Raw genomic sequence first — 27,660 nt, 5'->3', positions numbered from 1 at the left:
TAACACTTTTTCTAAACACAGACTAGTTAATTCAAGGGGGAAAAAAAAACTCCTTTTCCTAACAAGTCAAATTTAGATGAATGAATGGAATAGGGGCCATTTAGCTTATCCCAATATTGACCATGTATACCAGAGCAATATTACCTACAAAAATATTTTGCTTAGCCCACAGTTCACACATACTAATTTTAAAAAGCTGAATAAGGTGCTAAGATTTATCAATCTGGAGGTTTTATATTAAAAGTTTTTATATATAAAGATTTATAAGATGCCTGGCTTCAGGTGACTAGCTTAGTGTATGCTAGGCTAGTGTATTCTCAAAGACAAATATTGGATGAGCACTCTTCAGTTCACCATAGTCCCTGTCAATCGCTCGTCTCATACCTAACCATTTTACTATTTATACTACCTGCCTGATCCCAACAGGGTATTTGAGTTTGTCACTCCTGATGTCAGTATTAGAAGATGCAATCCATCAAAAGGGCATAATTGGAAGAGATAAATTATTATTGGAAAGACAAACAACTCCTAGGATTATATCCATGTCCACAGGGAATCTTTAATGAAACTTAGCTAGAGAACAGATGTAAAAAGGTTTCCTTAGACTCTTTCAGGACCCCAAAAGTCTAATACAAACATATTAAATCTGGTAACACTCAAGTTTTGGCTATAAAGTAGGGACAGAACTATATGTAACCAGTTTATATCACTGGTACATCACTCGAGAGCAATTGTATGTAGAGTATGTTATAGGAGAGTATGTAGTAAAACAGAAGATGTATCTAATCCATAACCTAGCACTTTCATTTCTAACTAGACCCTTGGATTTCTACTCACACATACATGCACTAGGAGATACACAGAAAGTGTCCATGGTGGCATTATTTAAGTAGAAAAGTAGAATCATCTGAATTATTGGTTTGTAAACAGATAAACTGAAATGTATTCATACACTGGAAAAATTCAACAGCAATTAAAATTAATGGACCAGATAGATCTACATATATCAATATAAATAAATGTTTTAAGACAATAATGTTGAGTGAGAAAAAAGCATACATCCTTTTCTAAAGGATTTTGTTGTCGTTTTGTTGTTTAGTTTTTAAGTCATGTCCGACTCTTTGGCCATCCAATAGATTGTAGCCTGCCAACATTCCCTATGGGATTTCCCAGGCAAAAATACTGAAGTGGGTTGCCATTTCCTCTTCCAGGGGATCTTCCCTATTCAGACATTGAACAACTGTGTCCCCTGCACTGGCAGGCAGAGTCTTTACCACTGAGCCACCAGGGAAGCCAAAAACGGATATGTCATTATGAAAACATTTTATGCAAAAGTTTAAAGCACATATAATAATAGCATAATTTGTTACTGACGTAAAATACATGGAAATTACATATACAACTTCAGGGTGACGGTTTATGTCTATGTATAGACTGGTAGCTCACTGTTATTTTAATTTGCAAGTAACAAGCAAGCTTTTGTTGTAAGCCACTGATATTTTGAGATTGTTTCTTTCTGCAGCAAAACTTAGCCTCATGTGACTGATGCAATGCGTGTTTCAAAACTGATGAACTCTGGCATTTATTTATTTGAAAAACAGGCGCTTTTCCTTCACTTTCTTCTAACCCACATACTAAAGGCCCTCGGTGGTGGTGGAACTGTAAGGAAAAAGGAAGCTGGGATTCTAAGTCACTTTGTATGGGAGAGTTACTTGGTAATACCTGCACTGGACTATTAACATGAGCAAAAACAACTTTTTATCAAGTTAAAACTACAAAAATACTAGGTTTATTTGTTATAGCTATTAATATTCCCCTAAAAATATAGTGAATTAACATGTGTTGACATAAAATTGTAAAACTTTGTAACTCAGTTCAGTTGGCTTATTCAAAAGGTAGTCTCACAGAAATGATTCTATAAGTAGAGATGGCATAGAGTGCACTGAACCAATCTCTGGTTTTGATTGTGACCAATTTATTCAGTAAGTACAAAATGATCTGAAGAAAATAAAATCAAATGCATATTTATTTACTCATGTAATAAGCTATATGCTAAGAGTGGTACAGGATATAAAAGTGAGTAAAATTTAATAAGAATGTATAATCTAGTAATTTGGATAAAGAAAAGCATATTTTCTGTAAGTCAAGAGAAGAAAAATACAATCTATATAATGCAAAGACAGGGGATATTGTATCTGGTTGAGAACATAAGGAAAAGCTTTACAGAGAGCATACTATTTGAGGTATGGCTAACTGCTGACAAGATAAATAGTGAAAGTATATTCAAAGCAGAGAGAATGATTTGAACAGAAAATAGGAGGTAGCAAATGATGAAACATTTGTCAAAGATAAAGTAAATCCAGATTGTCTGGAGCATAGGATATGTGTAGGAAAGAGACTTGAATAGATATATGGTGATGTACTATTGAGGGCTTTGACTGCCAAGTGAGACATTTGTATTTGTGGTGCTTGCAGAAGAATTTGCTTTTGTAGAAGAATCATTGTTGGTTTGAGTAAAGGAGGAATATAATTATATCTGTACTGAAAGGATAGTAATTTAACAACATTATGTTCAATGTGTGGAAATGGGAAAAAACCAGAAAATTGTGTGAAGAGTTAGAAGCTATTTTACGTAATAGTACAGGTTAACTGTAATAACTCTTATGACAATGGTGTCATGACTTGGAACAGCAGCTCAAGGGAGAAGGAGTGTCAGAGGAGAGATGAATTAAGTCATGGGACAATTATGGCTCTTAGAGAGTTTATTCTGAAATATTAACTTGTGAGTCCATAGGAAAATCAATCCTGACATCATAAGAATGACGCAGTACATACAGTAATAGAACAAAAACAGGAGAGAATTTTAATGAAGATTCTTTGTAAGCAAGAGATGGGGAAAAAAGGAAGAGTCAGAGAGGAGGGGAACCATGAATGTGCAAAAAAACATTCAAGAAGCGAAAATCTTAGATAGAGAGAAATTGGTATTATATGGGAAGGGTTGAAAAGGATGAGTATAATCATAGGGTTTGGCAATTAGAAGGCTGGTGGTGATCTTTCAGAACCATTTAAGTATCTTGTGTGTTTGAATATAATTTTGCCAAAGCAAAAGTGGGAAAAAGTTGGATAGTTTATTATTTTAAGAAGTGTGACAACAAAAAGGAGGAGGCACAATAACTTCATGAGGACATAGTTTAAAAATAAAATTATTTTATTTTAGAATCTAAGTTTTGTTCTATCTGCCAATAAAAGAAACTCATCTACAATAGAAATATACTCTTCTGAATAGAAGTAAATTATATTCAAAACCTATTTTTTGCTATATTTCATAGGATGAGTTAAACAAACAAAAACAAACAAAACAGGCTAATATTATGGCTTATTCCAACACATTTGTATCAGAGAGAAGATATTAGCAGGTTTTATAGGCTCTCAAGGTCTGTGAGTTATCTCTAGATAAGGTCCCAGAAGTTATCTCTAGATAGCTTCCTTGCCCTGTGAATGCTTTGTGAGTTACAGAACTCAAAGCAGAGACTTGTGTTAATTAAAGGCTCCCTATAACCTTCTCTTCTTTATTGCAGAAAGCACTGTTTAAAAGGACAGATTAAGCTGCCATGACGCTCTAATTTTAACCCATGAAACCTTAAGCGCTACATATGCAAATGAGAGCCAAGGACAGAAAATTATACATTCAATTTTAAAGTGCTCAAATGGAAATTATGAGTATGTGAAAATGCACAAAATTTATTCATATTTTTAATCTGTGGACACTCAGAGTAAAAATATGGATGGTTTCCTTTTCTGTTCCTTTCAATTCATTTTACTTCATTTCAAAACAAACATTGAAATCGTTCATACAATTGTACTTGCTATGTCTTGTTGCAGAACAAGTTACCCCAAAGTCAGTGGCTTTAAAACAACAGACACTTATGATCTCACAGTTTCCATCAGTCAAGATTTCAGAGTAGCTTAGCTTCAGTGATTTTGGCTCAGAGTTTTTCATGTGGTTGCGGTTAAGATTTGACATGGGCTGTAGTCATTTGAAGACATGACTGAGACCAGGGAATTCATTTCCAAGAAGGTTATTAGCTGGAGGCCTCAGTTTCTTGCTATGTAGGCCTCTGTACAGTTTGATTACGTAGCAGTCAGAGTGAATAATTCAAAAGAGAGACTAATCTGAGAGAAAGAATAATCTAAGAGAGAGAGTGAGCAAGGAAGAAGCTGCAGTGTCTTTTATGACCTAGTTACGCACTGCTCTTCTGCTGTAGCCTATTTATTAGAAGTGAGTGACTAAGTCTACTACACACTCAGAGAGTGAAATAAGGTTGTCTTTCGGAAAAGAGAAACATCAAAGAATTTGTGGACATATTTTAAAACTATCACAATGACTCAATTTTATTCTTGATTTATCATAAAAAGTCTTTTATCAAGACTTGAGTCCTTCTAATAGTTTTCTCCAGTTTTTCACATCTATTAAGTTAAGACACTTCAGTAGAAATATTCTAAGTAGTTTTGTAATGATGTACATTTTCCCAAAGATGAAATGCATAAAATTTCATTCCTCTTTCATTAGTTATGGTTATGTATCATGTGTAAGACATTATATTAGTCAATTAATAACTAAATATAAAGTTGATAACAAAAGCTGCCATAAGCTAAATCACTATAGAGCATCAGATAAAGTAGGAGTCAGCAAACCATGACCCTGAGAGCTGGCTGCCTGTTTTTGTAAATGAAGTTTTGTTGGAACACAGCCATGACCATTTATTTACCTACTGTCTATGACTGCTTTCATCCTATGAAGGCAGAACTGAATGGTTGGGACAGAGATTGTACGGCCCACAAAATCCAACCCATTTCTGTTGGGTATTTAAGGGAAATGAAAAGTAGTTGTTGAAACCATAGCCTCAACTTAAAAGAATTATCAGCAATTTACACCTTTTAGATAAAGAATTTTCATTAAAAATGTTTCAAAACACTGATTCCACCTCTAACACATATTTAAAAAATAAATAAATAAATAACAAAGCTTACAGCCAGAACATGACATGCTATGTGTCAAGAGCTAGATAACTCTATAATAATTGAAAACATTTCACTTTTTGCAAAATGGGATATGTAATAATCTATTTAAAGATTTTGTTAGCTAAAGTGGAAACTCAGAAGGCCAAAAGGTCTTATGTATAATAAATAACTTGCTACAATTGAAAAGAAATACTATTTTTTCATCCAAAAGTCAGTAAAACTCTAAAATACTCAAGTTGAATTTTTTTTAAAGTAACCACATCCTACTGAAAATAAAGTTAGGATATTGCCTGGTTAAAGCCAAAATGTTAAAAAAATTTTATATGAAGTTCTCAAATTTGACAATTATCTTTACAGAAAATCATTGTGCCAGTTTTAACTGTGGAACTATTCTGTATTGTTTCAAAATTTCTATTCAATGTAAACAACAATCATACTTACAAGGATAAAGAATTTCAGAGGCAAATTCCCTATTATTTAGTTCTGTTCTATCTTAGAAACACATTAACTTCAGTGTTTACACTGATACTATTGTGTGTATTCTCTGTTTAAGAGAATTTTAGTAGTCATCTTACCACAATAAAAGTAGTAACTGGTTGTGCCAAATTTAATTGCTGATATTTGACTACTATTACATTTTAACCTTAAAAATGGTATGTTTTCATGGTTCAATCTAGTACAAACTTGGAAGACAGGAGAAACAGAAGATCTGTTAGACATGAAGAAATCACTTCAAACACTACATGGAAAAATGTGTTTTTATTATAAGCGATTATTTATCTCAACTTCTCATACTTTTGTCCAAGGAGAGAACAAAACAGGCTCTTGTCAGTCGAGACATAAAAAGGGAAGATGTAGAAAAGTGGAAAGAAAGGGTATATAACATGTTTGGATAAGAAAGAGGACTTCCTTTTTAGATATAAGAAATATGAGGCATATATGAAACACTTTGGTGGGAATATTTAATATACAATTGTGTAAGAGGGTATATATTTAATATACAATTGTGTAAAAGATATTTGTGAATCATCAGCAAATAGTAAAGACCTAGAGAGTAAATGAGTCACCAAGAAAGTAAATACATTGGGAAAAAGAAAAGGCTAAGACCAATAGCATTTAGAGAGGAAGATGAAAAAAAGGAAACTTACAGAAATGTCCTATATATAGAAAGGAAATGTACTGACACAGCTATATTTAAAATGAGTAACCAACAAAGACCTATTGTATAGCACATGGAACTCTGCTCATTGTTATGTGGCAGTCTGGATGAGAAGATAATTTGAGGGAGGATGGATACATGTATATGTATGGATGAGTCCCTTTGCTGTCCACCTGAAACTATGGCAACATTGTTAATTGGCTATACTCCAATTCAAAATAAGAAGTTCAAAAAAATGTTTCAAAAAGAAAGTATACTGTCAAAAGGAGGATATTGTCTAATTATTTATCATCCATAATAGTTCTTCAGCCTTTTCATTTGGGGGTAATTTTATGACTTGACAAGAATGAACAAATACTTTCTATTTATTTGTACGTACATCACTATTTCCAAATAGGTAATCTCTGGGCCACTTTACTCCTATTTTCAAACAAAATCTGTAAGCTAAGGATATACCTCTTGTGACTTGGAATAAGCTACTTTAGCTCACTGTGCCTCATCTTTCATGATTTAGGAAGATGTGACTTTAAGTTTATCAGTCTGTATGCTCTATAAAGCCAAGATGATGTCCTGTCTGATATTGAACCCCTTATGTCTAACATACTGCCTGGAATACATAAGATAATATATCTGGAATTAAAGAGTGAATAAATTAGATACAGCAGTGGCAGCAGGAACAGAGATGAGCTGCACACACAACCTTTTAAGATCTTGATCTGTGGGTTTACTCTCAGGCCCAGCACGAGATTTCACAGGATAAGCAGCTTTACTGAGTAGCGGGGAGCCAGGTGCTCCGGGAATATCAGAAAGGGCCACGACAAGGATAAGACAGAAGAGTAGGACTTGAGCTCAGTTTCTCTCACAAAAATGTCAAAATCACAAATAACTGTTAAATAACCATCAACAAAAAAGACTGAGGCCTATCAAAAAAAGATACTTTACATCCAAAGACAAAGTAGAAACCACAATGAAATGGTAGGAAGGGGTGCATTTGTGATAAAATCAAATACCATACACCCTGGGTAGGTGACCAATACAAACTGGAAAATAATTATATTACAGAGCTTCTACCACAGGACTCAGAGATCTAGGCCCCAGTCAGGCTCTCCAGTCTGGGGGTTTGCCAAAGGGAAAAGGAGTTCCTAGGGCATTTGGTTTTGAGGGCTAGTGGGGCTTTAGTGCAGGGACTAGGGGAAACAGAAACTCCACTCCTGGAGGGTGCACACAAGATTTCATGGGCACTGGGACCCAAAGCAAAGCAGTGACTCCACAGAAACCTGGGGAGGCAGGGGGTGGCTATGGCTCACTGTAGGGACAAGGACACTGGTGGTGGAGGGTTCAGGAAATACTCACTAATATTAGCTCTCCTGGGATAAACATTTTAGCAGAGACTGACCCCACTCAACAGCCTGCAGGCTCCAGTGCTGGGGTATCTTAGTACAAACAACAAAAAGGATAGGAACACAGGCCCATCCATCAGCAGACAGGCTACTTAAAGTATTCCTGATCCCATGGCCACCTATAAACACACCCCTTGACACAGCCCTGTGCACCAGAGGGATAGGATCCAGCTCTAATACAGCTCTACCCACCAGTGAGTAGGTACCCATCTCTCCCACCAAGAAGCCTACAAGCCCCAAGACCAACCTCACCCACCAGGAGACAGACAACAGAAGCAAGAGGAACTACAATCCCACAGCCTGTAGAATGGAGACCACAAACAGAGAAAGTTAAACAAAATGAGATGGCAGAGAAATACACTCCACCTAAAGGAACAGGATAAAAAAACCAGAACAACAAATAAGGGAAGTGGAGATAGGCAATGTATCTGAAAAAGAATTCAGTTTAATGATAGTAAAGATGATGCAAGATCTCAAAAAAAAAAAAAAAAAAAAAAAAAGAATGACTGCACAGACTGAGAAGATACAAGAAATGTTTACCAAAGAGCTAGAAGACTTAAAAAACGAAAAAACAGAGCTGAACAATATAATAACTGAAATGAAAAATACACTAGGAGGAGTCAATAGCAGAATAACTGAGGTAGAAGAAGTGAACTGGAAGACAGAATCATGGAAATCACTGCCAAGAAACAAAATAGAGAAAAAAATAATGAAAAGGAATAAGGACAGTCTAAGGGACTTCTGGAATGATATTAAATGCATCAACAGTCACATTACAGGGTTCCCAGAATGAAAAGTGAAAAAGGGTCTGAGAAAATATTTGAGGAGATAATAGCTGAAAACTACTCTGCTTATTTAACTTATATACTCTATGAAATACTGGGCTGAATGACTCACAAGCTGGATCAAGATTACTGGGAGAAATATCAACAACCTCAAATATGCAGATGATACCACTCTAATGGCAGAAAGCAAAGAGGAACTAAAGAACCTTTTGATGAGGGTTAAAGAGGAGAGTGAAAAAGCTGGCTTAAAACTTCATATTCAAAAAACTAAGATCAAGGCATTTGGTGCTATCGGTTCATGGCAACAGATAGGGAAAAAGTGGAAACAGTAACAGATTTTATTTTATTGGGCTCCAAAAATGACTGTGGATGGTAACTGCAGCCATGAAATTAAAAGACACTAGCTCCTTTGAAGAAAAGCTATAACAAACCAGACAGAGCATTAAAAAGCAGAGATGTCACTTTGATGACAAAGGTCCATAGAGTCAAAGCTATGGTTTTTCCAGTAGTCGTGTACAGAAGTGACAGCTGGACCATAAAGAAGGCTGAGCACCAAAGAATTGATGCCTTTGAACTGTGATGCTGGAGAAGACTCTCGAGACTCCTTTGGACAGCAGGGCTATCAAATCAGTCAATCCTAAAGGAAATCAACCCTGAATATTCATGGAAGGACTAATGCTGAAGATGAAGTTCCAATACTTTGGCCACCTGATGCAAACAGCTGGATTATTGGAAAAGACCCTGATGCTGGGAAAGATTGAGGGCAGGAGGAGTTGGTGAGAGAGGATGAGATGGCTGGATGGTGTCACCAACTCAGTGGACATGAGCTTGAGCAAACTCTGGGAGATAATGAAGGACAGGGAAGCCTGGCATGCTGCAGTTCATGGCATTGCAAAGAGTTGGACACAACTTTGTGAGTAAACAACAACAATGGGAATGGAAACAGCCACCCAAGTCCAAGAAGCACAGAGAGTCCTATACATGATAAACCCAAGGAGGAACATGCTGGGGCACATTTTAATCAAATTGGCAAAAATTAAAAATGAAAAAATATTAAAAGTAACAAGGGAAAAGCAAAAAATAACATACAATGGAATGCCTATAAGGTTATCAGCTGACTTTTCAGTAGAAATTCTGTAGGCCAGAATGGAGTGATCATATGTTTAAAGTGATGGAAGAAAAAATCTACAACCAAGAAATATCCTACCCAGCAAGGCTCTCATTCAGATTTGACATAGAAATCAAAGGTTAACAGACAAGCAAAAATTAAGAGAATTCAGTACCGCAAAACCAGTTGTACAGCAAATGCTAAAGAAATTTTCTAGGTAGACAAGAAAAGCCCACAACTAGAAACAAGAACAAGTTGGACACGACTGAAGCGACTTAGCAGCAGCAGCAGCAGAAACAAGAAAATTATGAATGGGAAAGCTCACCAGGAAAGGCAAACATAAAGTAAAGGCAGCAAATCATCCATACGCAATATGATATTAAACCCAGAAATCATAAGAAGAGGAGAGTACAAATGCAGAATACTGGAAATACATTTGAAATTAAGAGGCCAGAAACTTAAAACAATCTTTTATATATTTATATATAGATGGCTATATTAAAACCTCAAGGTAATACCAAACAAAAAATCTACAATATATAAAAACACTAAATAGAAAAAGCAATCCAAGCACAACACTATAGATAATCATCAAATCACAAGAGAAGAGAATAAAAGAGGAAGGGAAGCAAAAAGACCTAGAAAAACAAATCTAAAACAATTAAAATGGCAATAAGAACATATATATTGTGTAATTACCTTCAATGTAAATGGATCAAATGCTCCAACCAAAAGACAGACTAACTGAATGAATACAAAAATAAGACCCGTACAGATATTATCTCAAAGAGACCCATTTTAGATGTAGGGACACATACAAACTGTAAGTGCGGGTGTGGGAATAGGTGTTCCATGCAAATGGAAATCAAAAGAAAGCTGGAGCAGCAATACTCATATCTGAAAAAATAGACTTTAAAATAAAGATTATTACAAAGACAGAGAAGGACACTATATAACAATCAAAGGATTAATCCAAAAAGATATAACAATTGTAAATGTATAAGCACTCAACATAGGAGGACCTCAAAATATAAGGCAAATGATAATAGTCATAAAAGGAGAAATTAACAGAAACATAATAATAGTGGACTTCCATACCCCACTTACATCAATGGACAAGTAGGTCATTTAGATAGAAAATCAATAAGGAAACATAGGTCTTAAATGACATATTAGATCAGATTAACTTAATTGATATTTATAGAATATTTCATCCAAAAGCAGCAGAATACATGTTCTCAAGTTCACATGGAACATTCTCCAGGATAGATCCTATGCTGAGCCACAAAATAAGCCTTGGTAAATTAATGAAAACTGAAATCATATCAAACATCTTTTCCAACCACAATGCTATGAGATTAGAAAACAACCACAAGAAAAAAAAAAACTAAAAAAAAAAAAATGTGGAGGCTAAGCAATATGTTACGAAACAAAGAGTAAATAAGTACATAGAGACAAATGAAAATGAAACCATGATGATCCAAAACCTAAGAGATGAAGCAAAAGCAGTTCTAAGAGGAAATTTTATAGCAGTACAAGCTTATCTCAGGAAGCAAAGAAAAAAAAAACCCTCAAACCACCTAACTTTACAGCTAAAGCAACTAGAGAAAGAATAAAAAATAAAATCCAAAGTTGGCAGAAGGAAAGAAATCATAAAGATCAGAACAGAAATAAATGAAACAGAGACAAAGGAAACAGTAGATCAATGAAACTAAAAGCTATTTCTTGGAAAAGATGAACAAAATTGTTAAATCTTTAGCTAGATTCATCCAGAAAAACAGAGAGAGGACCCAAATCAATAAAATTAAAAATGTAAAAGGAGAAGTTACAACAAACACCATAGAAAACACAAAGGATCATAAGAAACTACATGACTGTATGACAATAAAATGGATGACCTAGAAGAAATGGACAGATTCTTAGGTATGATCTTCCAACACTGGATCAGAAAGAAATAGAAAATATGAACAGATCAATCACAAGTAGTGAAATTGAAACTGAAATTTTAAAACGTCCAACAAACAAGTCCAGGACAAGGTGGCTTCACAGGCGAATTCTATCAAACATTTAGAGAAGAGTTAACACCTAACCTTCTGATACTATTCCAAAAATTGCAGAGGAAGGAACACTCCAAACTCATACTATGAGGTCACCATCACCCTAAATCCAAAATCAGACAAAGATACCACACACACACACAAATTACAGGCCAACATCACTCATGAACATAGACACAAAAATCCTCAACAAAACACTAACAACTGAATCCAACAATACATTAAAAGGATCAGACATAATGATTTAAGTGGGATTTATCCCAAGGACGCCAGGATTTTTCAATATCTATAAATCACTCAGTGTGATACACCATATTAACAATTTGAAGAATAAAAACTATGTAATCATCTCAACAGATGCAGAAAAAGCTTTTTGACAAAATTCAACAACTTATGATAAAAATTCTCCAGAAAGTGGGGCTTAACATAATAAAGGCCATACATGACAAACCCACAGCTATCATCACACTCAATGGTGAAAAGTTGAAGGTATTTCTTTTAAGATCAGGAATAAGACAAGGATGTTCACTCTCATCATTTTTAGTCAACATAGCTTTGGAAGTCCTATCCAGGGCAGTTAGAAGAAAAAGAAATAAAAGGAATGAAATTGGAAAAGAAGAAGTAAAACTTTCACTGTTTGCAGCTGACATGATTCCTTACACAGAAAATCCTAAAGATGCTACTAGAAAAGTACTAGAGCTCATCAATGAAAGTCTGCATTCATTCACACTTTAAAAAGTATAGAAGTGTCATAAAATAAATTCATTTAGTCAACATTATTTGAGAATATAATATATGTCAGACACTGATGAATAATGTGGAATATTTTACATAGTCAGTTAAGTGTGGAATATAGGATAAGCACTTCATTATTTAAGAGGCTCCTGATTGGACAACAATTTATTTTGGTATCACAGTTCCTCTACTTCAGACTCTTGACATTTGGATATACAAGTTTCCTAAAAGACAGAACTGGTCTGCCCAGTATCCAAATAGGGATTTCAGTCTCTGAAATTTCCCTGACAACTATTTGACTTGTATTCCCTTGGATCATACATGCAGTCATGAAATAAAAGTTCAGAATGAAGTTTTTCCTAGAGAAGGTCTGGCAATGATTAAAAGAATATGCGTGGAATGTCTACTTAACAGATGCTTTTACTCATGCTTATGTTATAGGAATCTTGAGAATAGAAAGGCAACTGGTTCTGTCCTTCCTGAACTAAATCGCCTGGCAATGTCGTTCATGTATTCTGCTCTTTTGAATGAGTCTCTTGGCAATAAATCAAAGGTGATAAAATGAATATCATCACAGATTATTAGTTTTTCTTAAAAAATGTAAGTTGGATAAGAAATAAGAGGAATTCTCCTACTATGATACTGTGTGGCACAACACTTGAATTGCTAGCTCTTCCTAAAACTCTAATAACTAGAGTTTTAGAGTGAAATTCACTAGGATCATTCACAGAAAAAAATATGTGCTTATAATCATAGCACCTTTTTTTTTTTCCAAACACAAAGCATTTAATCAGTTCTGTTTTTTTTTTTCTCCATGCAGACTCCATAGGGATTGAGTTTTTTGTAGACTCTATCTGAAGATAAAACTAGAGCAGAAAATCTATTGTCTTATGCCTCCCATCAGTGTCTACATCTAAAAATGAGAAAAATAACATGATGACATTCATATTTCCATGCACTAATCTATAAAGACTTGAGTTCCAGATTAGATCTTCAATTCTGAGGCAAGTCATGTGACCAGATTGTGTCTCATTGTTCCAATTCTAAAAAACAAATGGGATAAACAAGATAATGTCTTGCACACTTTACAGTTCTAAAATTCTATAACTTAAATATAAAGAGGAGGAGGAAGCAGGAGGGAGGGGACATATGTATACCTAAGGTTGATTCATGTTGATATATAGCAGAAACCAACACACTATTGTAAAACAATTTTCCTCCAACTAAAATTTTAAAAAAGAAGAGGAAAAACTCTAGGTATTTTAAATCTTTTGAACAGGTGAGAAAGATGCAATAATAATAATAATAAAAAACTGGAGTATTTTTATTTCATAGTGAGGAGGGTATGTCTAGCAGTCTGGAGCTTCAGTATGACCAAAGAAACTATTTACTGACAACAGCTCTAGAAAGTAAACACCGTGACTTCTCATAGATCTTACTTTATTTTTAAAAACAGAACTTCCTTGTTATCCTTCTGTTTATACAACAATAACAACAACAAATATAACCTTTGCCATTTATTAAACACCTCCTGTGAGCATACTTCATCGTGGGAAGTTATTTTCCAACCCTGACAATAAACATAAAAAGATATCTCACTTAAGTTTTACAAATGAGAAAGAAGGAATCCAAGATCAGGTTTAAAGGAAGTGATACTTGGGCTGACTTGTGAAAGAAGAGTAGGCAGTATTTGTAATCCAGAAAAGATAGGAAGGACATTATAGGAAGTAACAAGAGCCAGATGAGCTGTGACATACTGTGCTTAACCTCCTTCTAGCCGTTCTGGACTGCTTATGATACTGTTTTTTTTTCTAAATAAATTTATTTATTTTAATTGGAGGCTAATTACTTTACAATACTGTAGTGGTTTTGCCATACATTGACGTAAATCTGCCATGGGTGTACATGTGTTTCCCATCCTGAACCCCCCTCCCACCTCCGTCCCCTCTCATACCTCTGGGTCATCCCAGTGCACCAGCCCCGAGCACACTTTCTCATGCATCGAAACTGGACTGACAATCCGTTTCACATATGATAATATACATGTTTCAATGCTATTCTCCCAAATCATCCCACCCTCACCTTCTCCCACAGAGCCCAAAAGACTGTCCTATACATCTGTGTCTCTTTTGTTGTTTTGCATACAGGATTATCATTACCATCTTTCTAAATCCCATATATATGCATAAGTATACTGCATTGGTATTTTCCTTTCTGGCTTATTTCACTCTATGTAACAGGCTCCAGTTTCATCTACCTCCTTACAACTGATTCAAATGTATTCTTTTTAATGGCCGAGTAATATTCCATTGTGCATATGTACCACAGCTTTCTTATCCATTCGTCCACTGATGGGCATCTAGGTTGCTTCCTGGCTATTATAAACAGTGCTGTGATGAACATTGGGGTACAAGTGTCTCTTTCAATTCTGGTTTCCTCAGTGTGTATGCTCAGGAGTGGGATTGCTGGGTCATATGAGAGTTCTATTTCAAGTTTTTTAAGGAATCTCCATACTGTTCTCCATAGTGGCTGTATTAGTTTGCATTCCCACCAACAGTGTAAGAGGGTTCCCTTTTCTCCACACCCTCTCCAGCATTTACTGTTTGTCGACTTTTGGATAGCAGCTATTCTGACTGGCATGAGATGGTACCTCATTGTGGTTTTGGTTTCCATTTCTCTGAAAATGAATGATGCTGAGCATCTTTTCATGTGTTTGTTAGCCATTTGTATGTCTTCTTTGGAGAAATGTCTGTTTAGTTCTTTGGCCCATTTTTTGATTGGGTCACTTATTTTTCTGGAATTGAGCTGCAGAAGCTGCTTGTATATTTTTAAGATTAATTCTTTGTCAATTGCTTCATTTGCTATTATTTTCTCCCATTCTGAAGGCTGTTTTTTCACCTTGCTTATAGATTCCTTCGTTGTGCAAAAACTTTTAAGTTTAATTAGGTCCCATTTGTTCATTTTTGCTTTTATTTCCATTACTCTGGGAGGTGGGTCATAGAGGATCCTGCTGTGATGTATGTTGGAGAGTGTTTTGCCTATGTTTTCCTCTAGGGGTTTTATAGTTTCTGGTCTTACATTTAGATCTTTAATCCAGTGTGAGTTTATTTTTGTGTATGGTGTTAGAAAGTGTTCTAGTTTCATTCTTTTACAAGTGGTTGACCAGTTTTCCCAGCACCACTTGTTAAAGAGATTGTCTTTTCTCCATTGCATATTCTTGCCTCCTTTGTCAAAGATAAGGTGTCCAGAGGTATGTGGATTTATCTCTGGGCTTTCTATTTCATTCCATTGATCTATATGTCTGTCTTTGTGTCAGTACCATGTGTCTTGATGACTGTAGCTTTGTAGTATAGCCTGAAGTCAGGCAGGTTGATTCCTCCAGTTCCATCCTTCTTTCCTAAGATTGCTTTGGCTATTGTAGGTTTTTTGTATTTCCTAACAAATTGTGAAATTATTTGTTCTAGTTCTGTGAAAAATACCGTTGGTAGCTTGATAGGTATTGCATTGAATCTATAGATTGCTTTGGGTAGTATAGTCATTTTCACTACATTGGTTCTTCTGATCCATAAACCTGGTATATTTCTCCATCTATTTGTGTCCTCTTTGATTTTTTTATCAGTGTTTAATAGTTTTATATATATATATATATATATATATATATATATATATATAAGTCTTTTGTTTCTTTAGGTGGATATATTCCTAACTATTTTATTCTTTTTGTTCAATGACACAGTTCTAAAAACACTCCCAATCCTTCATGCCTCCATATATTTTGTGTTCATGCTGTTCCCAATGAAATGTCCTTCCATATTCTGACTATCTCACAAGAATATGTAATATTTTCTGAATTAGCTTAAGCACACTAAGGTCCTTTTAGGAAACAGTAGCAGGTATCAGTAAATTAGAAAATTACTTCTTCCTACTTTATCACAATTCATCATATATAACATATACTTACTTAAAGTATATAATATATAAGGCATTTACTTAATGCTGTGTGAGACAGTTTTCTATTGAGATAGTTCAAGTAAAAAATAACTATGGTATGAAGCAATAAATTAAAAACCACAATTCTGAAGATAAAGGCTTAACGGAGGAAGCAATTGAATCTAATTGGGTAGGGAAAGCAGGAAAGACTTCAAGGTTGAGCAGCTGATTTGAGATGGGTCTCAGAAGTTGATGCTAGGCTAAAAATAGGAGCAGGAAAGTGATGGTCTTCAGAAGTGATAGAAACAATGCCATAAATAAGGGGGTTACATTTAAGGTATGTTGAATGCTCTGGTTTGGCCTAGTAAGTTGGGAAGTGTGAGAAATAAAGTTAAGTGAGGTATACATTGTGGGAGGTTTTTAAAGTCAGGGTGAGAAATTCTTACAGCCTACATTCTTAGGTCTTTTATACACTGATTCCTGCCTGCCCTGCCCCCCCTTATAATCTGCTATGTTCTGTCCCCCTGGTATTTCTGGAGAAGCTTGCATTATCTATGTCTTTCCTGATTTTAGTGACTATACCAGAAAAATATAGATTTTGTCACACAGTTTTTCCAAAACCCATTAATTAGAACCCTCCCCCTGAAACTGAACTCTATATCCCAGCAACTATCTTGGTATCTGGAACTGAAGAAATGAAAGGTTATAGTCTTACACAGTTTTCTATAAAACACAAAGCTGGCTGTATTTATGGTTGGAATAAAATCCAGATTTCACTTATTTTTCCTATAGTAAAAAAAAAAAAAAGAAAAAAAAGCATTAAAGATTCTATACATATTTATGAGCTAAAATGCTGTGATACTCTTCATTAGGCTGCTATGTTGAACTGATGAAAAAAGAAAAGATTTTTCAAAAACAGTAGAGTGAAAATGAAAAAATCTCATTCTAATGGGGAATACAGGTTTAATGACACTCCCTTGGAATTTTTTCCAAAGTAATGAAAGAAAAACTCATGAAAACTTAATATGTGGAAATTCTTTGACCCTTAAATAGGACTTCAAAAAACAATGCATAATGTTCAGAAAAATGTTTCTAGTGAACATGTACATATAAAGAACATTTTTCATTGTTCTTAGAAAATATTTCCTTTTAAGATTCTTTAAGTATCTGTTAAGGAAAACAAACAGTAAATCTCAGTAGGTTACTTTGGATGTACATGTGCTCTATATAAATGCAAATTAATTCACTATGTTCACACATAATATTCAAAATCAATACCTGATAGCAATCTGAATGTTTTCTGATTTGAAAACACATCTGTGTTTAGTGATTTTTTTTAAGAATAAATGACTAATAAAGCAGAATTGCATATGGCAGATTGATTTAATCAAACAAATGTATTCCAAATAAAATTCTAGAAAAGGAAAGGGCAATTAAAGCTTGTCAGCCAAATCCTGACCACTGTCTGTTTTTGTATAAAAAGTTTTATTCAGAACACACCTAGCCTCATTCACTTACTTGTTGTCTATGACTGCTTTTGTACTCCAACAGAAGACCTGAAGCATGGTGACAGAAACTGTATGATCCCAGGCCTAATGTACATAATATTTGGTCCTTTATAGAAAAGTTTCTGATTCTTGTTCTAGGATAAATGTAAACCTTAAATTTCAAAATGTCGTTACACTGAATATGTAGATCTCACTTTTTTTAAAGTCAGAACCACAAAGATTTTTCACTAGACTTATTCTCAGATTATAATTCTGCATCTACCTTCTCTAGGAGTGGCAGCATCCTAACCCTGGTCTCTATCACTACTTCCATTAGTCCATCCTATTCTTTGATATAAGTTTGAGGTATTTCCATCTTATAAATCCTGAGCATAAAAACATCACCAGATATCTTTGCTATTTTTATGCATTAATGTCTAAATAAAAAGTAGACAGTGCACTACTAAGAAAAGAAAACAGTGTAGTTTCTATGTAAACCCAGATCCAAGGGAAGTCCCTCTTCCAACCAAAGTACCACCTCTAGATTTTTTCTATAAAAAATTTAGAGTTCCCATTTCTTCAAAAGCGGTGATTACCACTTTATTACGGTATCCCTACCTAAAAGAATAGGAACACAATTTTAGTCAAACAAAGCCATAGTTTCTCTATCAGCATATATATCTTTATGATAGTTGTCAAACAAGTTTTAATTCCCTGTCTTAGAGTATCTTACATAACAGAACTATCATTTAGGTGCATCTGTGTGTAGAATTCTTTACTCATTTTCTAGAATTTAAATCACTTAAGGATCAAGTCTTATTGTATATCTAGCACACAGAAGTGCTCAATAAGTATTTTTTAATGATAGAATAAGTGAAAGTTTACTAGTGTCTTTCATTTTTGGGGTGCTGTAAGAAATCACAATATCCTTCTAGAACACAGTACATGATGAACATGCAAGATACACATATTTGTAGACAACTAATTTCCTTCAAATCATAGGATATTAGTTTTTAAACCTATTAGAATTCTGAATCTTCCTGTCCCAGGTTCAAATACAAAATTATGTTTTAAGCATTTTAAACAAAATTCCTTAGGAGTAAATCCTTGATAGCCAAAGGAAACCAAAAAATGCTTATTTTTTTTTTTATCAATTCTAAAGTAAGTAAAGTGATCAAGTTTATATTTTCTTAGGAGGCTAATAGGCTTATTGCCCCAGGCAGTATACACACTGAATGTTTACATCTGAAAATGAGTGCCACTTTTTTTTGTATTTGAAGGCACAAAGTCCCATTAGAATTTCTCTCTTATATGAGTCCTTTGAAGCAGTTTTTTCCTAATTTGGGCAATCTGAGAAACTTTATTAGACTAAGAAGAGTACTTTTGTTTATTACTCTTTAATATAATATGCATGATAAATACCTTGTTCCCTGTAGTACTCCATATATGTTGGATCTAATTCCTTTTCCCAGAAGATTTTACTTTTTAATAGTCACTTAATGTATATTTAATAAGGATAAAAGAAAAATATAGTAAATAAAATTAAGTACACAAACCCTTATATTCTTGGCTTTCGCTAACTTTTGTGTTTTTAGCTTGTAACACAGATCATGTGTATCATTCATTTCATCATAGACAGAAACTTTGGCCTTTAAGCTTTTATATTATAATCATGTGAATTTTTAAAATATTTTTGTTGGTTTATCCTTAATAACCACTTACATGTGATTTAATCTTGGTGTACCCCGTATGACATTTGGTTTTGTGATATGAACGATCTTCTATAGTCTTCATTTTTCCCATACTCTTTAACTTTCATAGCTGTAGAAAAAAGTTCTACATCTAATATAGTATTTGCTATTTTCCTAGTATTTACTTTGCTTTGTACAAAGAGATGTCATAAATGTCAAGAAAATAACATACTTTATAGCCACAAAGACTCAAAATCCTTCCACCTTTGTAAGCGCCTCAACTGTTCCTAGAAATTTCTTGACTCCAGTTTCTTCAATTTCTGATGTTTGAGATTTAAAAGCTATTGACATCTCATTTCTAAAGTAATAGTTCAACTTAGAGTTACCAGCACCTGCTTTTTAGAGAATGGCAGGGTTAGTAGAAGTGTTTATTTTCATTCACTTCCCTTCAATTGATCTGAAATTGTAACTTTCTATATCTTCTCTGTTCATATCCATTAATATATCTACACTGTTTCATGTGTCTTATCTTTTAATTTCACTGACATGCTTTTTTTCTACTTTTATACACTTTCACAGACTTAACGGTATAGTGAAATTAACTCAATTGAGTAAGTGATGCTATTAAAACATTTCAAAGATGATAAATGTCAAATACACGATCCTAAGTCATAAAAATTTTAACACATCCATGTCTTTGAGACACTAGTCAAGTCACAATGTGGTGCTTGGTACCCCATACTTTTCAGCTTCATACTGTAATAATAGGATGTATTCATTAGAAAGCCAATTAGAATCTTCACCTTGAGGAAGCAGGATGATGTGGAGAAGTCAGTCATCACTTCTTTGCAATCTCAGCTCTGCTACTTTGCTATCTGACCTTGGACAAGTTTAACTTCTCTGAAATAAAAGTTTTCTCTTGTACAAAAAAGGAATAATTACTTCCTAGGGTCTTGTAAGGATTAAAAGGTATAATGTATGGCAAATTATAAATTTTGAATAAATTGTAGCTATTTTTATCATATTCAGGTAATCATTCTTCTTGCGATGGGATGGGTCATGGATAGACATTTCATTTTATTTTCCATTCTCTGAGAAAAATTATCATGCCCTGTGATACAGGAGATATACACCGATTTGCAGTTGTGCTACAGGTATGTGCAGCTTGAAAGCAGAAGGGAGGAGATGATATTTTTTAAGATAAACACATCGAGTTTACAGAGGCCCTACAGAAGAGCAATTATTAAGTAATAGAATTTTACTTCGTTATTTTTTGACTAAATGGTGTGATCAGCTCTGGCACTTTTCCGTAGGGAAATGTGAGTCACTTTTTATGATTTAAGTATGCTCAGTCCATAGGGTTGCGAAGGCAAGACTGAGCACACACCGTGTCCATATAAAGCTACCATTTTCTTCTTAATGAAAGAAAGAATGGAACTCATTAAGTAAAATCAACTTGTATTAAGTCTGATAATAATGCTACCAGAGAGCAGGAAAACTAACCACTGTATCAAATGAGATTTTGTGTTGAGGACTTCTAAAACATTTTCTTCCAGATCCTTCAAATCTTTAGTAATTCCATTGCAAATAATTCCATTAAATTATATTTCAGTACTTCTCAGAAACCAGTAGTTATTTGATAATACTTTAATTGCCAGCATGGCCTATGGGATTACATAGTAAAATTTTATTTTGTCCTTTTCTAACCACTGATTCACAAGGTATGCACTTCGAGGTTCCATTTGAAAACAGGACAAACTGATGATTGCTTGACACAGAGAAAAGAACCTTAGAACTGGAATTAGAAAATTCACATTTGCTTAATAGCTGTATGAATTGAACCATATCAGATAACTTCAAAAAGTTTCCGTTTCCTCACTTAAAGAATGGCAATAAGATTTATCTTACAAGGATTGTTTTAAGATTAAATGAGATAATAGGCCTTCAAAAAATAGATTCCTTTTCATTTCTTCCTCCAACTCCACCTCTACTTGGACTTGAATGAATTAATTATAATCCACCTTAGAATCAGCCATCAGAAGTTTTATGATTCTAAAGGTTTTAGAATGAGAACCTGATTTTGAGGATTATCCATGGCCTTTTCTCTTCCTTTTTGTTCATCAGTCATTCACTATTAAACACTACCACACTAGAGGACAGGCAGAAAAACAGAGAGGACACAGTAGATTGCTTGTGAAATCTTACTAATATCGATAAATTAAAGAGTAAATGAGGTGAAATCAAATAGTTGGATTTTAAGGCATATAAAGAGTCTGTGGTCAGCCTATAGGACAACCATGAGAAGCTCTTCAAATAGGCAGAAAAATGGCATATAAATTTAATGTAATCAAGGTCACTTTATGAAAAAAATTCCAAATTCTATCTTTAAAATAATAGATTAGAAAAAGGTCTTGAGAGTGACTGCTGATCATTTTCCAAAGACAAACTAGTTTCCTGTTTTTGAAAAATGCCCACATAGTATCATCAACAATAAAGAAAAAATAAGAAGCTATCCCACTCATACAGAAGGTTGTAGAGCCACTGACTAAAATATTTAGTTTAGTTCTATTTGTTTCAGCTCCAGAAAGACATAATGAAACTGGAGGACAGCCAGAGAAAAGAAGCCAAATTGGCAGGTAAGGGAAGAATAGAAAACATTACAATTCTTAGAAAAGAGTCATAGATTCTTAGGGCTGGAATTATCCTTAGACATCATATATACTAATTCCTTATGTTTCCAGAATATTCCTGATGAATCATAACTAGCTGAATTATCAAAAGTCTATCACATGCTGGAGACTAACCAGAATCATTCCTTTTTACTGCAGCCTTTGTCCGAACTACCACCTTAAATACATCTCAAACACATCCACTTATCTCCACTGCCTTCATCTGGCCCATCATTTTTCTTTTTCAATTAATCTAATGCAATAGGTATCTAAATGGTTACCCTCTTACAGTTCTGCTCCTCACAACCAAGCTCCAACTTCCCAATCAATTGTAACAGAGGGATCTTAAAACAAATTAAATCACGTCATTGGCTTACTTAGAATACTTCAATGATTTTCCATCTACTTTAGGATCAATTCCAAAATAATAAACACAGCCCTGAGTGCTTGGCTCCTGCCTCCCTCACTGCTACCACCTAATATTGCTTTTTCCTTGGCTCACCAAGTCTATCCACACTGACTTTCTTCAGTTCCTTAAAAGTTAAATGCTTTCCCATATAGAACCACAAATATAAGAATAACCACCACCACAACCATTACAGCCAACATTTTATGTTTTCACTATGTGACCAGCTCTGTACTAAATGCTTTAAGTGTATTATATGTGTGGGAAGTATGTTATATTGCACATTCCAGGAACAGTTTTTCTCCCCACTCTTCCACAGCCAACTCATACCATTCTTTATGGTCACAGATCATATGGCATTTCCTCAAAACAGTCCTTTCATCCCCATATCTAAATTTGGCAACTGTCACAGTTCCTTAAAATTTTCCTCTGTAGGATGTATCACAGTTATGATTATATAATTTTATGATATTATTTTTAATGTCTGTATAACCTCTAATAGACTATAAATTTCATGAAGGCAGGGATCAAATGTTCAATAAATATTCCTGAGTATAAATACCTGCTGAATCATTCAAATCTAAGAATGAGATGCTGAATCACTCTATGGAAGAATCTGAGTGTTAAAAATCCTATTAAAACATTCTTGTCTACAAAGAAAGCTTGTTCCTTTATAATGCCTAAGTCTTATAAATGTCTGTTCCCTTATAAGGACTGTATACTATTTTAATTCTGTTCTCTTGACCAATACTGAAAAAGTATATTGTATTCCCTTTTGTAGCTCTTCAAATACTTTCAGCCTGGAGAGTTAAAGACAGAGAGAACTAGCAATTAAGGTGAGATAATTCCAGATTTATTCATAACCAAAAGTTAGAATGCAGAGGACAAGGAGGTATCTTTTGAAATTAGAGACTTATTTAGGGCATATCTATAGAAATTAATTCTTTGCCTATAGTAAATAAATGTAAGACATATACAGACATGTAATATAGATGGGACTACTCTGTTTGGTACTATCACAAACTGGGTTCAATTTTGTATAAATCTAGAAAGAAACAAAACTGGAGGAGATCCAATTAGATGACCATTCAGAAGGTTTGGGAAAAGTAATTAGCTATGCAATTACAACTAACCTTAAATATCCTCAAATTATTAGACTGACATTGTGAAGTACAGCTGTATTTTCCCGTATCTCTTGAGAATTTTACCGAACTTTGGATTAAATTAACTATATTTCTAAGATTTTGAAGTCAATACAAGAAAATAAAAGTTGGGAATTATCAAGAACCATAAATATTTTTTAGACATTTTATATATACATATATATATATGTTTATATGTTAATTCAATATAGCCGCTAAAGTTTTTCAAAAGACTTTTATCTCCCATCCTTAATGAGAAGATGGAATCTCAAAGTTGGAACGGTCTTTTTGTTTCATAACTTATTTGATGCCTAAATTGCACTATAAAATCTAGGCCAAGTGGCTTTCAGCTAACAGTAAAATATCCCCAGTTATGTTAGCTAACTTTATGGAGGTAGGAGGATCTTTTTGCATCATATAGGCATATCAAATCATTACATACACTTTAAATATCTTAAATTTCATTAGTCAATTAAACCTCAATAAAACCGGGGAAAAAAATCCCCAGCAAGGTATAAAGCTTTGAATTTTGAGCTATGGGTTTAAATCTTAGTTCAGCTACTAATAAGCTACATGACTTTGAACAGATTACTTACTATGCTTCAGTTTATTCATTTCAAAAACCAGAATAACAAAATGTGCTTTTAAAAATTGTTTGAGAATTAAATGAATGCCACAATATAAAATATCACTTAGTATTATTCCTGGCACATAGTGAATAATCCACAATTGTTAATTTCCCTCCAGTAACAGAAATCTACCACCTGCCAAGATAGTCCATTTCCTCTTTGGATAGCACTGATGATAGGTTCCTATACTATGTGGAACCAGCCCAACATTTTAAACTAAATAAAACTTAGAAGTCTGATATATGTTATTTGAAGAAAATATGTTTTTCATTGATATTTTAAGTTTGGCTATAAATTCTAGTTTATATATTTTTATGCAATTTGTCACTCAGAAATGCAGAATTTCATTTCTTTAAGCTGAATTTTTAAAATCTGAATGACAGGGAAATACAAATCACATCCATATTTGATAAGGAGCCTTAAACAATTGAATTGATATAAATACTCCATTGAAATTTCCCTTTTTGGTTAAAAAAAGGAACAAAATATTCACCTTCTAGCAGCTCAAGATTAAATGGTATAACAATGATCTTTTAAGACTAAGTGATCATCTCCTTATTTTTAATAATAATTCATGATAAAAATTAAGAATATCAAAATGTATTGTTTTACTCTCAGACTAGAAAATATATTTAATTATTTAAGCTTGTAAAACAATTTTTTAGAAAATTTTATCTTTAAGTTGTAAGATAGGTTTACAGAGCATTGTATTTGCTCATCCTACCTACTAAATAAATATTGATATGAAACAGTATCACTTTCTTTGTGATAACCCAGCACACACTGTACATAAATTCACTTGCCTCTTATTAATTTAACTTACCATTTTATATGTTATGTAGGTTCATTTCTTAGAGAATATTATAGTTGGCTTTTCCCATAGCAAAAAAAAAAAAAAAAATTATCCCTAACATACCTGATTCAAAAACAACATGAGTTGCCTACTTCTACAATAATGTTAATTTAAACAAGTTAAACTTTTTGAGAAAAGAAATTATGTCTTTCATTGAATTATCTCACAGTTAACTCCAACCTTCCAAATATAAAGAAAACATTTTCCACCTATTATAATATTTAATGGTTTGATAATTTGTAGCTTTTTAATCATGAAAAATGTTACAGTCAAACGTAGCTTGAGATGATCAGAACTAAAGGTAAAGACCCAGTATTAGAAACTAAAAGGTTCCTGAGATCACAAATGTAATTTATACTGGATGAAAATAGTATCTGTGTTTTCCCTCATTTCTTTTTTGTATAATAGGTTTTACTTGTCACATAATAAATGACTATATATTTGTAGTGGATAAGTATTTTGTATTCTGAATTTTATAAGCATATATCACGGCTAACATGATTCCTAAAAATGCTCATGCGAGGATTTAAACAGTGAAAATAAGAGCATAAAATAAGCTTACTGTTTCACCAATCTTCCCAATGTTTCCTTGCTCTCCTACTTCTCCCTGTTAATAAAGAATATAAAGTTGAAAAAAACATTAATTTTCAAACAAGAATACTCTCAACATTGCTCCTGTTTTCATCTTAATGTAAGTATCTAGTTATAATCTATAAAATTAACAAAGGAATTTTCAGTTTATCAAAACTCTGTTACAGTATTTGTGTTGGATATAGTCTTTGCTCTCTTTTCATTCAAATACTAGTAACCTGTTTCCTTAAATTACATTCTTCTATATCTGAATTTTAATCCCTTTTAAAACACTTTTACAAATAAAATTTTAAAAATAAAATATCTACTGAGGTATACTCTATAAAGGGTAGAGTGGTAGGTGCTGTAGAAGATATTAAGAGTGAAAATCAAGCCCTCGCCCCCAGGGACCCTCTTTGCTTCAGTAGATAAGGTATCTCATGACGCTGGGCAGAACAAGCCAGCAGAACACAGCCCACAGGAGGAACAAAGGCGTTCATAGGAGCAGGCTCGTGTGGGAGAGAGCGGCTACAGCTGGCTTCACTGCAGTTCATAGCTTTAGCCACAATTCTGCTGTCCCTAAAGCTCTGAAAACCCAAAGTTTTTCACAACACATTTGGTGGCAAACTTGACCTAACCTGTGTTTACTTGGTAGCAATGCTTTTGCCTGACCCAAGTCACAGAAAGTTACTTTGATTAATTTGAACATCCTTACATTTCACCACAGAAATACCAATGTGTCTAATTATGGTTTTGCTGTCCCATAGCCTGCTGGCAGTGTTAAGTAAGATGCAGTACATATACCATACCACCTTATCAGAAAAACAAATGACCCAGTCAAAATATGAGCAGAAGACCTAAACAGACATTTCTCCAAAGAAGACATACAGGTGGCCAATAAACCTGTGAAAAAATGCTCAACATCTTTCATTATTAAAGAAATGTAAATCAAAATCATCTCACACTGATGAGAACAACCATCATCAAAAAATCTACAAACAAGAAATGGTGGAGACGATGGACAAAAGAGAACCCTCTTACACTATTGGAAATGTAAACTGATATCAAGCCACTATGGAGAAGAGTATGAAGATTCCTTAAAATACTAGCAATAAAATTACCTTATGACCCAGCAACCCCACAACTGAGAATGTGCCTTGAGAAAATTGTATTTCAAAAAGACGCACATACTCCAATATTCACTGCAGCACTACTTGCAATAGCTAGGACATGGAAGCAACCGAGATGTTCAACCATTGACAGATGAATGAATAAACAAGTTGTGGTATTACGCATATGTACAAGTGACTATTACTCAGTCGTACAAAGGAACAAATCTGAGTCAGTTCCAGTGAGGTAGGTGAACCTAGAACATGTTATACAGTGAAATGAGTCAGAAAGAAAAATAGTGTATATTAACACACATATATGGAATGTAGAAAAACAGTACTGATGAACGTATTTACAGGGCAAGAGTAGAGATGCAGACATAGAGAACAGACCTGTGGACACAGTGGGGGAAGGAAGGGTGGGATGAGTGGAGAGAGTAGCACTGAAACCTGTACCCTACTATACGTAAAACAGATAGCTAGGTGACGTTGCTCTATAACACAGGTAGCTCAACTCAGTGCTCTGTGATAACCTAGAGGGGTGGGATCTGGTGGGGTAGGAGGTTTCAGAGGGACGGGATGTATATATACTTATGGCTGACTCATGTTGTTGTATGGCAGAAATCAATACAAAATTGTAAAGCAATTACCTTCCAATTAAAAATAAATTTATAAAAATCTAAACATCAGTGGCTTCAAATAATAAATTGTGAAACTGTATTTCAAACTATATGAGTTGGGCCCTGGATGGCTTTTACACTGGTCATGAGAAAGGGTCACTTTCAGTGGTGAGGAATGCCATGAAGAAAGCCCAAACAAAGGCACAAACTAGTGAAAAGTAGTTTAGGGTGCCATGTATAATTAATCTGACAACAGTGCATATTTTATTTATATCAGAGATAGGAGAT

General features: G+C 34.1%; 1 protein-coding gene across 1 annotated transcript in view; it reads right to left on the bottom strand.

Moving 5' to 3' along the window:
- COL24A1 (collagen type XXIV alpha 1 chain) overlaps nt 1-27,660 on the bottom strand; it is a 350,400-nt gene that overhangs the window by 151,984 nt on the left and 170,756 nt on the right. The window contains exon 23 of the mRNA XM_070467179.1: nt 25,636-25,680. Within this exon, the coding sequence (XP_070323280.1) occupies nt 25,636-25,680 (45 nt within the window). The remainder of the gene's footprint in view (nt 1-25,635; nt 25,681-27,660) is intronic.

This window comes from Odocoileus virginianus, chromosome 5 (genome assembly GCF_023699985.2).
Source record: "Odocoileus virginianus isolate 20LAN1187 ecotype Illinois chromosome 5, Ovbor_1.2, whole genome shotgun sequence".
In the NCBI taxonomy this organism is placed as follows: Eukaryota; Metazoa; Chordata; class Mammalia; order Artiodactyla; family Cervidae; genus Odocoileus; species Odocoileus virginianus.
The sequence above is the reverse complement of the archived record's forward strand: the minus strand, read 5'-3'. Positions and strand labels throughout refer to the sequence as shown.